General features: G+C 37.7%; 1 protein-coding gene across 9 annotated transcripts in view; it reads right to left on the bottom strand.

The window, feature by feature from the left end:
* nAChRalpha4 (nicotinic acetylcholine receptor alpha4) overlaps positions 1-14,850 on the bottom strand; it is a 163,586-nt gene that overhangs the window by 6,323 nt on the left and 142,413 nt on the right. For all 9 annotated transcript variants that reach the window (XR_010888921.1, XM_067350922.1, XM_067350924.1 and 6 more), the window contains 3 exons: positions 1,329-1,475; positions 625-783; positions 20-269 (listed from right to left, as the gene is read on the bottom strand). Coding sequence is in view for 8 of the 9 variants with exons in the window: in XM_067350922.1 (XP_067207023.1) it covers positions 20-269; positions 625-783; positions 1,329-1,475 (556 nt within the window). In the remaining variant the exon portion in view is untranslated. The remainder of the gene's footprint in view (positions 1-19; positions 270-624; positions 784-1,328; positions 1,476-14,850) is intronic.

Here is a 14,850-nt window from a genome sequence, read left to right as displayed (position 1 = left end):
AATTTATCTCGTGATTTACCTTAGTCGAGTCTTCGAGCATTTTAGTGTGCTCGGCGATGAAACGCACGCAAATGCAGGATTTGTGCATTTCGGGCGGGCAGCGGGAGTGCGAGAAGGTAGGCGGGCTTCGGAGCGCGGGACTCTTAACTTCCTCTATGCCTGCGTCCCCGGAAACCGAGAGGTCCTCGCATTCGGTGTGCAGCGGCAGAGGCGGTAAAGGAGGACCGTGGATCAGACAGCTACCTCCAAACCTCGCACCGTCTGTAAGGCTAAAATAAATATAGGGCATAATATATTGTTATACATGTTTTCTTCTAGAATTTTACAATTTATATCTAAAATTACAAGAGAAAGATAACATTGTACAATCGTTTAAATTAAAAAAATTATAACTTATATTAATACATTAGCATTATTATGCAGATATGTGTATAAATAAATAAATTAAATTGTGCGTGAATTAATTCAATAATTGTCCCTCCAAAGAACTCTTCGAGTAAAAAAATACCTTAAACATTTAATAAAACGGCGTTTTATTAATAATAAATCTGAAATGTAGAAGTCTGTAGAGCAATATAAGGATCAAAGAGTTAATTATAAAGCATTTCAAATTGTCATAAACACCTGGAAGGCGAGAGGTCTTCCTTTGATGGAGGACGGCTATGGAATCTCTTAGGTGTGAGGTGCTCTTCGCTGTCTTCCTGAGTCGACGGGTGGTAAGGATAATAGCAGGTCTTCTCCTTTCCCCTGACAGTCCTCATTAGCACTCTGCCGGAAGTGTACCTACAAACACAGACAATCGGATGCGGAATTTTAATGCGGGTTCCACGTTCTGGAAAAGCGTCGGGCGGCTGCTTAACGACCATTGTCGAGAGACTCGAATGCGAGGTAAACTCCGCGCCAGGTATGTATAATATTATTGTTACGATGCAATTTTCGCCTAACAAACTTCCTGACTGTTTACTGTCAGTGCCTCGCAAAAAAAAAAAAAAAAAAAAAAAAAAAATAAATACCTTAGTTTTGTCGTTTATCTATTGTTTTCTTTTTTCTGAAATTATAAGAAATTTGACATTTCTCAGATTTTTCAATATTAATTTTATCGACAAATAAAATTAAAAATTAATATTTGTTTAAGTAATTAAAATAAAAATCAAAGATGCTTTACGTGAAAGAAAATCATTGGAATCTATGAAATTGTATTATGCCAAATTTGAATTTCGTAAAACCAACAGGAATTGAACACGTGTTTCCTTTGCACGTTGATCCTTGTCAGTGAATCACAGAGGGTGTCTCAATATGCGTACTACTCAAGTACGTTTTATACTAACCTGTTAGTTTCAAATTTATACTGAGGTCTTCTCATGACTAAAAGTCGCGGAAGAATATGTATGAAGACTCTTTTCACCCACGGTGCCATTTTGTGCGTCTGTGGTGAACGGAAGTGGACATTGAGGACGACTACGGTAACACATATACTGAAACAATAAGGAAACATACGTGTTAGTAAAATATTATGTATTACAAATTAGAAAAAAACATTTTTTTTTGTAATTTCATTCCTTAAATGTTCTATTTTAATTTTTCTTAGTATGTTATTATTTATAACAAGCAAGACTTAAATATTAAACGTTTCTAAAATCGCCGATCGTAACTTTAGTAAGATATAGTAAAGATTATGCAGCAAAAATTATAAGATTGCGTATAATAATGTAAGCATTAGCATAGAAACGCTAATAAACATAATCTAGTCATTCGCATCGAGTTCACGGCAACTCTTGACTCAAAACTACCACATTTTGCATCCGTTTTGCGGCGATGTAATTAGAAACTGACTGAGACGTTATTACTCGCGACATTAACAGAAGTTCTAATTAAATTTTTAATAAATACCGCTTCGTTATAAAGATTTTAATCCGCGGTAAGTCGGAAAAGAAATTTCTTATTTCGCGGTGTCAATGTGTGCGCGGTAAAGTCACTGTGTAATTTTACTGCACAAGCTTTTTGCTTCTGACGATGCAAAGAGTTTTGTTACTTTAATAAATATTAGTTTCTGCTGAGAAACATATCACGCCAATGTTTTTGAAAAGAATAACTTTCGATTATACAATGATACTGTTACTTTTATAAATTTTTACTTTTGATAAGCTGGACTCTTTGCAGCAAATTGACGCAATTAAACAAAACATGTGGCAGAAATAAGTTGATCGCGCTCTTTCCTGCGCGAATTTCGTAATCTGCTGATATCGGCCGCTCCAGAAATTGGTCGTTAGGAGGTCAGCGCGAGTTCATCCCGGCGAATGGAGGCAAATTGCCATAACGTATAACCAGAAACCGGTCTCCGAGGCAGGATGGAATGTAAATCTCACGAGGCTATTCGAACGCAGATCTATTCGGCGATGAGAGATCCTCGGCCGCCAGGCAAAGAGGACAGATCGCAATTTAAATTGGATCTACTTCCTTTGACACGACTTGGGATCATTTATCGGTTCGGGCTTACATCGCCCCGTCGTTGTGGATTCACGATCATCACGTCTGTTCGGGCTTTTTATCATTCTCGACGAGCTCACGTGTTGGCCATTCCCGGCAAAATGCGCCGTAACGTTCGCATATTAGACGTCGTCTTTGCTTTAATCCGGAATGACAGGACGTGACAAGAAAGGATTTTTCTGGCGAAACGTCGAGATGTAAGAATTAATAAAAAAACTGTTTAACCAAGTATTTGATGAAGCGTATAGCAATTAGATAACTCTTTGAAATAGATTATTTCTTTCATCTTTTTACATTTCGATCTAAACCATCAATTTTATTGTTTTATATTTTCCGGCAAAAATATTCGTATTTATAAAACTATATTCTGAAATAAAAATCTCTCTTTTTTTGAAAAAAGGCGTAGACAAATATGCAATTGTAGAGTTGATCAAAACTACTGCTAGATCGAAGATGCCAGAGATGCCACACGCGGTATTTCTCACGCTTCCTGGAAGAAATTCATAGTGGTGTCGATCTGAGAAGAACGATCTCCCCTTGAAATTCCAGGGAGAAGGAGAGTTTGGCATTACACAGGATGTGGCAGATATTGCGCGCTTTTTCTCGATGATAAATTCTTGTGCAAATTCGATGCTCAATTTTTTATTTTGGAAATTTAATTGAACTTCCACTTTCGTAATTCTTTAATTCTTCGCGCTGGAGTTAGAATTCTGCCGAGGCAATATGTAAATTAAAAAGAATAAGAATCCGCCGGTTTATTTGCCAGCTCACGTGTAATATTGTTTAGGCATTCGATCACTCGACAGTTTACACGCCATCAGCGCTGTCACGTCTGGATATTGAAACAAATATCATTCCCTTTCAATTTGTCCTTAAACGCCCGTGATCGCGCAAGTCCTGCGTGACACATCCAACGAAGACATGCCCCATATATTTCAAGATTCGACTCCGCGGGTGGCTGGAGCCCACCCTTGGTGAACGCTGCCACTGATTAATGTGTCACACCTACTGCATCCTAGCAGCGTCCAAAGCTATTAGGAGGTTTCCGCGCGTGCACACACGTGCACACGTATACATACAGAAAGACCACGTGGCCCTCACTCAAACAACGACCCGCATATTGTCGGCCCAATTCGCCAATTTGCTGACTCCCTCGGTCTCTTCAAGGAGACTTGCCGCATCTCTCTCTCTCTCTCTCTCTCTCTCTTCCTCCGTCGTCCAAGTAGATCGCGTCATCGATTCGCCCGGCATGCGACTTAAGGCATGGGGCTATATCACGCCCTGAGGAAACACGTTCAACATTCTCCGTGTCGATAATGGCTGACACTCGAGACTCCCTTTCAAGTTCCAAATCGGTGGGCTTCAAACGTTTCGGTGTCATATTCACGCTTCGATATATATCTAATTCCCAGAGACAATAAGCAATGTTTTTAATTAATTATTATTATATTCGCACGTGTCCGTCTTTGTCTTCATTTATTCGTTTCGGAGAGCGCGCTAAATAATTTCTGTATCTCCCATTTCTCGCCGAATTATTTACGCACAAGAGGATTAATTTTATATAATAATTTATACAAATTAAAATTTTGTTTACTGTACGGTAAAAACTTTAAAGATCTGCGCACTTAATTAAGAAGACGTTTTTGTAACTGGCGCAGCAGCAATGCTGAAAGAGACTCTGTCTTTATCGATGCGCATTCATAAAGCGGCAATCTTCTTTTAACGAGAAGCTCGAATATCAAATATTTTCTTGGAAATAATAATGCGCAACGGTGGCGCACGTTGTGTCGCTTAACCAGTTCCATTTTTCTTTTCTCTTCCTTCTTCTTTTACTTTCATTGAAGATCCGGATCCACCTCAGAAGCAAGCAATCTTCATCTTGCGCTTCTTGTGGCTCGACTTGGCTCGCGTAATCCAGAGAAATATTGCAAATTCGAGAGCCACCGGGAAGTAAAAAGCCTTTCGCTGTTCTGTGGTGTCCGCGAACGTGGAATGAATCGTGAAATTACAGGACTCTCCACCGATTCTCCGCGGAAAGGACCATTAAATCTCGGATGCGCGTAGTCTATTGTTCGCATTTAACGTGTATTCAAGAAGAAAAAATATGCCCCACCACTCTCACACGCGGTGCGTGCAGTGCGAACTAATGCCTTTTCTTTCACGCATGACACATCGCTCAAGCCAATTTACATATTTTACGCTCGAATCCAAAACACACTTTGCCCCCGCTGAAATGTTTAAACAAGCATACCGATTTTTATTGTGCGTCGCTTCAAAGATTTAAACGATCGTCCGCTTCGTGTACGAAATTTCCACCAACACGGAGAATGCGATCGCGCGCGTGGTTTTTCGATGGAACGCAGAGCAGGTCGAAGAAAACGCTTTCGGTTTATACGATGAATCGGCCGCGTCACGCTGGAGAAGCGACGTTGTACAAATTTCTAAGTCGCTTCATCATCGTCGGCCATCAGTCACGAAGAAAAGAATGTTACGCGAGATGGAACTAGGGATCCGGGAAAGCTTTATAAAAAATGCAGAGGAAGGGAGAAAACGTAGAAAAATGCGAAGGAAAACTTATGGAAAGTAAGTACGGAAGATAGCGAATAAAAAGCGTGTCGGTATGCGATTAAGCAACATATTATCGGCGGGTTTGCCAAATAGACATATTTTGCGCGTTATTTGAGATAAAGTGGTCATATTTTTTTCAAATACGAGCAAAGAGTGAATATAAAAAGAAAAAAAATTATCGTTTTGAAATTTGTCATTAAATTCATACTTTCGCGCATAAATCTGTAACTTGTTAAATTTCTTTCAAATAATTTAATAATTAAATCCTGTGAGACAATTTTAAATATAAATGTTATTTACAAATAAATAAATAAGTAATAAATAATAATTTACAAATATGTATAAATATACGTATGTATCATGACAGCAGCGTATGAACTGAGTATTTATGGAATGCAAAACGGAAAATCTCATTTTACATCGCAATATATGCTAATTTTTTGCAAAGTAAAAAGTTCGACATGAGCATAGTATTTATGAATAAACTGTTACGTAATAAAACTTTTATATCACGTTCCTACGATCAGCTGAGCAGATGATCAGTAGTAATAGTCAAGCGAGAATCGTTCTGTCGGCTTTATCATAGATCGAGATCACTCAATGTAATCCTGTCGATATAATCGTCAATATCTTTGCAGCAAATTGAAACAAATTTCATTTAAAAGCTAAAACTCTAGTACTATCGTTGAGTTGAAAATTATTCGTCCGGATAATTAAATTTGCAAGCTAGCATAAATTAATTACAAGAATAAAATTCACCCGTTCAGTGCGGCATAAAAACGTCGAATTCATAAATTTCATAAAATTACAAACAAGCAGTAAAACGCACGGAAATAAAAAAACGATTATTTCTTCTGGAAGAAGCCGGAATACACATATATTCTCAGAAACGAGCGGGACCATAATTGCGGAGCTGCTGTAGGCTCCAGGCCACCAAGCTCGAGCCAAGCAGGATGTAACCCACATCCGGATGATGCATTACATCGACACACTTCCGACGCGCGTTTTCTTCCCGCCTTCACGGCGGATCGAAATATTCCTCCGCGGAGGACTTTCCGGAGTGCTGCTCCCCCGCCCCCGCGGGGGCTTGACCTATTTCGCGATTTCGCAACCGGCACGTACCGTTTTGCGACCGTTTATCTTCGGCGACGGCGACCGCATGAATCCTAATCATGTTCGAAAAAACCGCTCACGTATCTCGAGCACGTAGACCGGCAAGTGACCGGAAGAGAGGTATCTACGGCGTCTCTCGCTCCCGGTCGAACTTGCAGCGGCAAGTTTCCGCACGGCCCGGGACCGTGAGACGCTTCTCAACAAAGTTTTCCGGGGGAAAAAAAGCGGGGGTGAGATAGATAAGTGCCAGCGTACTTTGTTTTTTTGCCACCCGTTATATTCCGCCCGAAGATGCGCAAGAGCGATTAAAGTTACCGGCGCTATCGAAGGCGGGCACCTTGAGAATCATGATGCACTTTGTAAACCATATACTGCTTGTTGTGTTATCGCAAGGAAAAGTTGCTCCTTTTAAACTTTGCGTCAGTGAATTTTGCGATAATACTTGTAATATCACTGTTATTATGTAATAATCTATACCCGCGTTCGTTCAATTTTGTTGGTACGCGAGATAAAATGTGGTCGTGTGACCAACAGAAATAATTTATGATAACAAGGTGGTTAATAAAGAATTTTGCATTATTTGATGAAACAAAATAAAATATTAATTAAATTCAATTCGTCAAAATTGTTCAAATTTTATTGATGTATTCATTAATCACTTATGTTTCTATTTTAATTCAAGATCTTATATTTAAACAAAGTGCGCAACGATTAAGTATAGAATTGTATACGTAGCTTGCAAATTAGTCAGCATAAGTGGAATTTACAACTACATTTACAATGTTTATGTAAATCCTGCGCCGCCGTGAAATTCTCATTTAAATTAAACGCTTAACATTTAAATTAAACTAAATGTGGTTTCTTATTAGCGGCAAGCGCGGTCTATACAAAAGTTTAATTAAAGTTTTGAGACGCGCGCGGAAGAGAATACTTCCGTTTGTCGAATGATTACATCGCGAAATCGTAGCGGCGTGACCGCCCCAAGTTTCGTTTTCGTGTATAGACTCTCAACCGACTGACGTAAGGAACCTCCGTATTTGCGCGTGTATCCGCTGTTATCCGTCGGCAAATATTGAATTCGCAAATGAAACGTAAACGTATAATATTAATTCGGGGTAATGCATTCCGGTCAATGCGGTCACGGGATCTTTAACGGAATTATTTATCGACTGCCGCAACATCGCTGGAAATTGCAATCCCGCGTCAGAGTTGCAACGGAATTCGTTATATTCCTTTACACAATGGAAAATATGATAATGCAAACGTGAAAATTAATGCCTCCGATCATTTTATCTACGATAAACGGTAGTTTCGATTTGAAAATTAATTTATCCAAAAGTGTCCAGAAAATTTCACGAATCTTTTAATTACATCTGCAAATCATTATGAACGGTTTATTAGTATTTTTTTTATATTGTTTATAAAATATAAATAAAATATATAGGGATTTTGTTAAATTATTATACATATAAACGACAATTTTTTTTATATTTAAAGTCCACAAATATCCCGAAATAAAATATTTGAAAGTCTTACGCTTAAAAACAGCGAGGAACCGAAGTTGCTAATACATAATTGGTGCACTCTGCGCTTATTAAAAAAATCGCGGTAAGTGGGGAGGAGGGGGGGGGAGAAAGACTGCGGGACTCGCGATTCAAGGATCGCAGAAGTTTGCGACGTTTTCCGGCTGCCGTTTAATGCGCCGATCTGCGTCGTAATGGACCCCGCGGCCAGGGTCCGAGTTTTCCGAACTTGTTTAAAGTTTGGATGTGGTCCTATCAGTAGCGCGCGCGCGTGTAGAAACTTTCTCGTTCCCCCCCTTTCTTTTTGTCCCCTTTTGCTTGTCGTCTTGTCCACGTCGCTCGGCCGAGCGATGTATCGGCACTCTCTCGCAGCGACCCTTTCATCTCCCCGTGCGGCATTTCTTCCTCCATTTTTCGCGTCGACGGCGCGTCAGTGTGTCTGAGCTACGGACTTGTCTGGAATATTTTTCCTCGCTGGACTCCGGTCATATTGAATGCCGCCGGGCAATAACATTTTTCCGAACGGGCCCCTCGCGAGGTAATAAATCCCGCGCGATCGCCATTCAAAATTTAATAACGCATTCTCGTGTATGAAAGGCTACAAAATGGTGATTGGTGGTACGAAAAGTTTTAAATATTATTTACTTTGTTGTAGACAGCAGCTTTTGTCAACGGAGTGATTTAAGGCAATAATCTAGGACAAAAGAACAACAGATATAGAAAAACAGAAATTTCATTTTTTAACCGATATTGACGAAAGAAACTACGCGCGATAGAGTGAACGAGCTAAACGCTCTCAGATATCCGTGGTTAGTACTGACACGTTCAAGTACTCTAAAAAACTTCACGGTATCATGTGGGATGAAGCCATACCGCTCCGTTCGATCGACGAACACAAACTGACTTTGCGATTCTTATTTTTATTCGTAATTTCTTCCACACGCGGGAATTTGAGATTTGCAAGATCGCGACACAGAATCAAAACATAACGCCACGCGTTCTAGTTTAGTTGCTTTAATCAGAATACTAATGTCAAATGCAATACGTAAATAAAAAGGGAAAAAACAACAATTTATCTATAAATAAAGTCCTTTATAATATATCTCATCCACAAGCGTTCGTAATTTTATCTAAAGCAGCATTCTTATAAAAAAATGCGCTGTTTAAGTTAAGATTTTAGGTAAGCCGATACACACAATGACAGAAACTGTGTTCCGATCACCAAGTATTACAATAAAAATTATATATCCTCAATTAATAAAGAGCTTGAAATAGTGCGTTTGAATATTGCTACATTTTTCTCGCAGTTGCGATTATTGCGATTGCGAACAGAGACGTATTTAAAAATTAATCCCGGGATTGCAAAGGTTTTATTTTATTATCGGACAACGTGTTCGCACACACGAACGTGCAATATGTAGCTATGTCCACTGTTATTCACTCGCATTTATCATAAATCTTCTTCACGAGTATCGGAGAAGTGCTTCGTCGTTTCATTCATTCAATCACTGTAGCTAGAGCACCTAGGAAGAACGATAACTCTCTTTTTATTCGGAAAAGAGCGTACTATCTTTCATTATTCGTTCCTTTTTGCTCTACCAGTCCGCACTTGAATTTAACTCGTTGCGCATCGACTGTCCATCGCGTCGATAAGAAATTCTGCATACGAATGTACGTGCTCTTCCACTTTTCATCAGCGGACATTTGCAGAAATTTGCGGAAAAGTATTGTCATTACACTTGATATACACTATTAATTAATAATTTAATTTACATGCTTTTGCAATTTTCATTAGCAAACATTTCCATTTAGCAAATGTTACGTTTTTGAATATTACTTATAATTTATTGATCTAAAATAAAATGTCCACGCAATTTGTATCGAGTTTCCTCTCAAATGTCATGCATGTTTTATTATTATTTATCGATTTTAATTTTTACGTCATTTTTTGGGGGGAGGAATGTAACATCCAGATATTAAGACAGATACTACTTTTTACAGTGCTTAGACGTCTTGTATCGGCGAGCGTCGCTCTTTAGACTTCTAAAAGTGAATCGACGTTTACGCCTCGTCGCTCTCCTGTCGCGTTTTGACGTAAAGACGCTGTCGCGCGGACGAAACTTTTAATAGAGAGGCTGACACGAACTGGAACGTCGTTGCCGCTTACAAGCGTGACAAGTCGGAGAGAGCGGCACTCAAGGCGATGAAATTTACTTAGCAAGAGTAACGACATCACTGTCCACTCGGAAAAGGTACTCGACGAATGGGGGTGCAGGGCTCAGAAGCGGCGAGCACGAATGAGCCAGGTATCAGAGAATGACGGAGTGTAGAGAATCTGAAGTTAGACCGTGCATTCAGGTCCAACGAGCTGCGATTTCCGCAGCGGTCGATATATACGAACGAACGTCCAAGTTAAAATAATTAATGGGACAGAATTGGCGATTTGAAGCAAGCTGTGGATAATTCAATTTAAGTTTTGAAATGCTCATTCAAATAAATATGCAAAGTGATATATTTATTTTATAAAAGATTTCGCATTTACGTTCGTTTTTTTTTTGGTAAAATCTATTATTTGGATATAAATTCTCCCAAATTAAATTCTGCACATGGAAAATTTTCTACAGGAAAAGCTTACATTTTGAACTTTACATTTGTTAATAAATGAAATAATTATATAATAACTTTACAAATTATATTTTATGTCATAAAATTAATGATATAATTGAATATCGCATCATAAAGCATCATATCTCTTCTGAAATTTGAGATTTTATTACATATATAGATTTTATAAAATAATAACGGTATACAATAATATATATAAAACGTGGAAATATATTTATAAACTAATTTGTAAAAGAACATAAGCTTGTGTATAAAAACATCAAATATAACATGCACAAGAGTTAATGGCTATCCCTCGTTAAAGTGAATGAGCTGTTTAATCCGATGTGCAGAATAAATTTTGCTGATAAATCTCACTGTTTACTTTAATCGCGCATAAAATTTGCAGTGATGTTAATATCTTCACGTTCATAAATTTCAGCGCATATTTTAGTGGCCGTTATAAATCGTCATAAATCACGTTATACGTTGCACGCATCAGCGAAGGGAAGAGCGAATTCGCGTGTTCTATTTTTTCGGGTGTCGTTTTAAGGCGGCTCGTATGAAATTGTCGAGACACATCGATTCGCAGACGATGCTGTAATCGCAGGGACGCCGATATTTATTGCGAATGCATTTTCCATCGCGGCTGCGATGCACCCCGATGAGTTATGCGATTTTATCTCGGGTCTTCGTTTACGAACGTCCATTTGCATCTCACACGCGAAATAAAGCGCGTCTATATATTTATAAAGCGCGTATCACATTGCCGTGATCAATTAAGAAGTTCCACCGATGCTTCAGTGTAGCATTTCATAGGCAATACTTTACAAATTATCCCATGAATAAAATCATAAAGTTAAAAAGTAGTTATGTTAATCTCCTCGTAATAATCTCTTTTTATTATCTCGAATTTATATACTTTAACTGACAGTTGAGAAAGCCATTAATTTTAATTTTCAAAATCATATTTTTCTCAATAAGATTTTAATTGTCAAGAGATTTATTTCGCGACTATTATTTCGTGTAATAAATTCTCGTTCACAGTTATCTTCAAGTTGTTACACAAAATCTTTTCGATCCACCAGTTTAATATGTTTTCTAGATTAAAATTAATGTTACATCTTACATTTACTTTGATTTTCGTTAAAGGATAAGCTTGGCTGTCTCGCATAATGTTATTTTAGTAAGCCAAATCAAGCGAGAGAGGAAGACGAAAACTCAGTTACTTTGTCAGACTAATGTCATTATAGCTCGAATGAGTAGAACAGCTCCACGTAAGGCAAGGCAAGTGATAACTTGTGCGAGTCGTCGACCTCAAGACGGTGGGTCTTCTGCAGTATTAATGTTTGCGCGATAGTCTTGACATAATGAATTAGCAAGATCTTGTGAAGCTACGCCTAAACGATACGTATATACAATTTGTTTATTCTCGATGCTACAAGTAATATTAATTATTTGTATGCGCATGAAAATATATAGAATTTTATAAATATTACTAAAAAATTAGCTACACATATTTCTATACTTTCTGTGTATTTTATTAAATATCTTTTTTAAGGAATAAACATAAAATATATCTGACATATTTATATATTTATCAAGTAAAATAGTTTACATAAGTTTTGTATTGTAGAGTTTTAAAATCAAACGAGAAACTGATTAAAATTGTGTTGTAATATTCGGTATTGTTAATATGTAGAGATAGTCGACCGCGAGGCGTCAGAGAGAATCGATCGCGAGACGTGCAAGAGAGTCGATCGCTACACGTAAGAAAGAGTAGACACGAGCTGTGAGACAGAAACGAGAAAGAAGCGTTGCGAGTTTTTTGGAAGATGGCCGAGAATGTAAAGAACACGAATCACGATGAATTATAAGAGACAGTTGACGACAGTTTTGCTGTGATTGCAGCGCGATTACGTAGTCCCAATTAATACGTGACGATTCTATTCTACTCTTTTAACTTATTAAATTATTAAATTATTATTAAATCAAATTAATATTATTATTGTTAAATTAAATTAATTGTATGTTTTATTAATATCAAATATACATCCTTTTGCATACATGCAATCTTTGTGTTTGTTTTATTTATTTAACAAAATACACTACAATATATGAAATATATCTACTTGTAAAATATTTAATTATTTGTTGTCTATTAAATATTAATTAACCCGTGTTATTCATGCATTGTATGAGCTTGATTTCGCGCAATTAAATATTTATCATATTTGTTTGGTATGTTGCGTCAAAGCGACACGAAATAATAAAATAAAATATTAATCGACTCTTTTTTTATCCCGGAAACTTGTGAGTTCTTTATGAATGCGAAGAGAAGCACACTGGTAAGCATTTATTTCAAGCAAATTTTCTCAAGTAATAAAATGCTTCTTCAGTTCCTTTGCGACGAAGCACTCATATAATTTTCGCCGAGTCTTATATCAAGAAGCAGGAGAAAATTTAATGGCTCGATGACTCAAAAGACTTCTAGAGGTTCGAGCAAGAAATTTTTAATCTTTTTATAACCGTGACGTCAATTTCCACTAAAGTGTAAATCACAAACATTCGATGAATAAATGCAACAAAAATTCATTTTCCTTTTTGTGTAACGTAAACAACGTAAAAAAGACGTTCCAGAGCTATATTGCTTTTTCTTTTAATTGCAGCTATTTAAGTTTTATTAATTTGATTACTGCATTTAAATTTTTCACCTCACAAAAAAAACGTGACTTGGATGTTCTCGAATATTACGTGTCTCAAAATTTTATTATACAAAGTTGGCAAAAGAATTCTTCCGGAAATAAATGTTTCTTAATGCTTTTGCGTGAGAAAGTTGGCTTATACAGTCATAACGATGATCGATTCAATTGCACTTAGTTATTTCGTGCTTCTGCACGCTTTAATACAGCGCAACGTCAAGTCGGAGCACGTACGTTGCGGAAGTACAATACCGTGTACACACGGCGTGCAGCTGCGCGTTTCGGAAAACTCGTACCTTCCGTACCTAACAACAGTGCCCTGCCCGCCCTGGAGACGGCAGGGGAGGGAAGGGGGAATCATCCCTTACGAGTTTCGCTTATCGCGAAAAGGATTGCCGTGTCCTCCTCTTGTGCGCCGCGACGGGACGCGAAGGGATAGTACCAGTCAACCGCAATCCGAGATAAACCTCGATAGCGAGTGCACGTAAGGATTTGTAACCACCTATAGCTATACGCCGCGCGGATTTTCGGTGCTATCACTCGCTGCGAGCTCCACGAAGAACTTGCTCGATAGCGGGACGGATGGCTAGAAAGTTTCTCCCGAAAAGCGAAATCCGGCAGCGATCCAAGAGCTTAACTACTGTTATTTGTTACGAGGTCAAGTGGATAATTAAGGTCTCGCGATTAAATGGGTCCGTGCAATAATAAAATCGATATTGTTAAATTATTGAAAATCGGACTGTTCATTTCTTAATGTTTCGATGACAACTGAAAGGATATTTTCAATATTTTTTAACGATATTGTAATACAATTACTATCAGTTTTATCTTGGGAAAATTATTATTTTTCCTTCTTTTTATCTAATTTTCCAACTTGGTTGCTACATTGCATAAATATACATGAGAACTCTCGGTGTACCATTTTAATTAACGCAACAGTATCTTCTCTTCATTTTCATTCCCTTTGGTCCGTGAAATCGACAAATATCCTGTCCCATTTGAAACGGCGAGTACGAATTGAAGTAGGGCATTAGTTCTATAGATATGTAATGATTCCAAAAATGGAACGCGGGCAAAAAGCGCTTCAGACCGTAAATCCGTTACACGTCGAAAAAGGAAGCGTTTCCGCCTCTTCTAGCCGCTCGTTTTTATTTTCCAACCCCCTCGCATCGAAAATTGTTCACTCGCTTGGGTAGCAATTTAGACCGAAAGTAGCTGGCGTTGGTAATATTCCCCGCCTGACGACGATGAAGAAACGAAAGTGATGTTCAGACGAGAGAGTTCAGTTCAAGCCCTCTTGGTACTCGTGTATTTCACTTCTATTTGCGCATAAGATGAATTCGTGAAAATACAGGTCTCCTACAATAAAAGCTTTCAGGATTGCTCTATTTAAATCGTCTCCCGAGTTAATTTTCAAACTAAAATACAAAATAAATGGTTATTATTTATAGCGAAAATTTATCAACATCTTCATTATGCAAATTAAGAAAATTGAGTTTTCTTTTAAATTGATTTTAGATAGATATTTGTCACCGCCAACTTATATCTTATGCTGAAAACATCGAGAAACTGTATCACAAGGAACACATAATTAATGACTTGACAAAGCGACCATTTAATTGATATTAATAATATATCATATCATTATCAATATCATATTATTATCATATTTCTTCCCCTTTTCAATTGAGAGATAACGTCTTAGCCAAATACTGCTCACTAGCTTGTCATTGCCTTGCGAAACGCGATTAACGCGTTAGCAATACGATCGCTTCGAAATTGACTTTAAATAAAACTTTGTTTACGCCTAAAAAATTTTTCCTGCTTTCAAATTATTTTTGTTATTTTTAATA

The sequence above is a fragment of the Linepithema humile genome, chromosome 3, assembly GCF_040581485.1.
Source record: "Linepithema humile isolate Giens D197 chromosome 3, Lhum_UNIL_v1.0, whole genome shotgun sequence".
In the NCBI taxonomy this organism is placed as follows: domain Eukaryota; kingdom Metazoa; phylum Arthropoda; class Insecta; order Hymenoptera; family Formicidae; genus Linepithema; species Linepithema humile.
The sequence above is the reverse complement of the archived record's forward strand: the minus strand, read 5'-3'. Positions and strand labels throughout refer to the sequence as shown.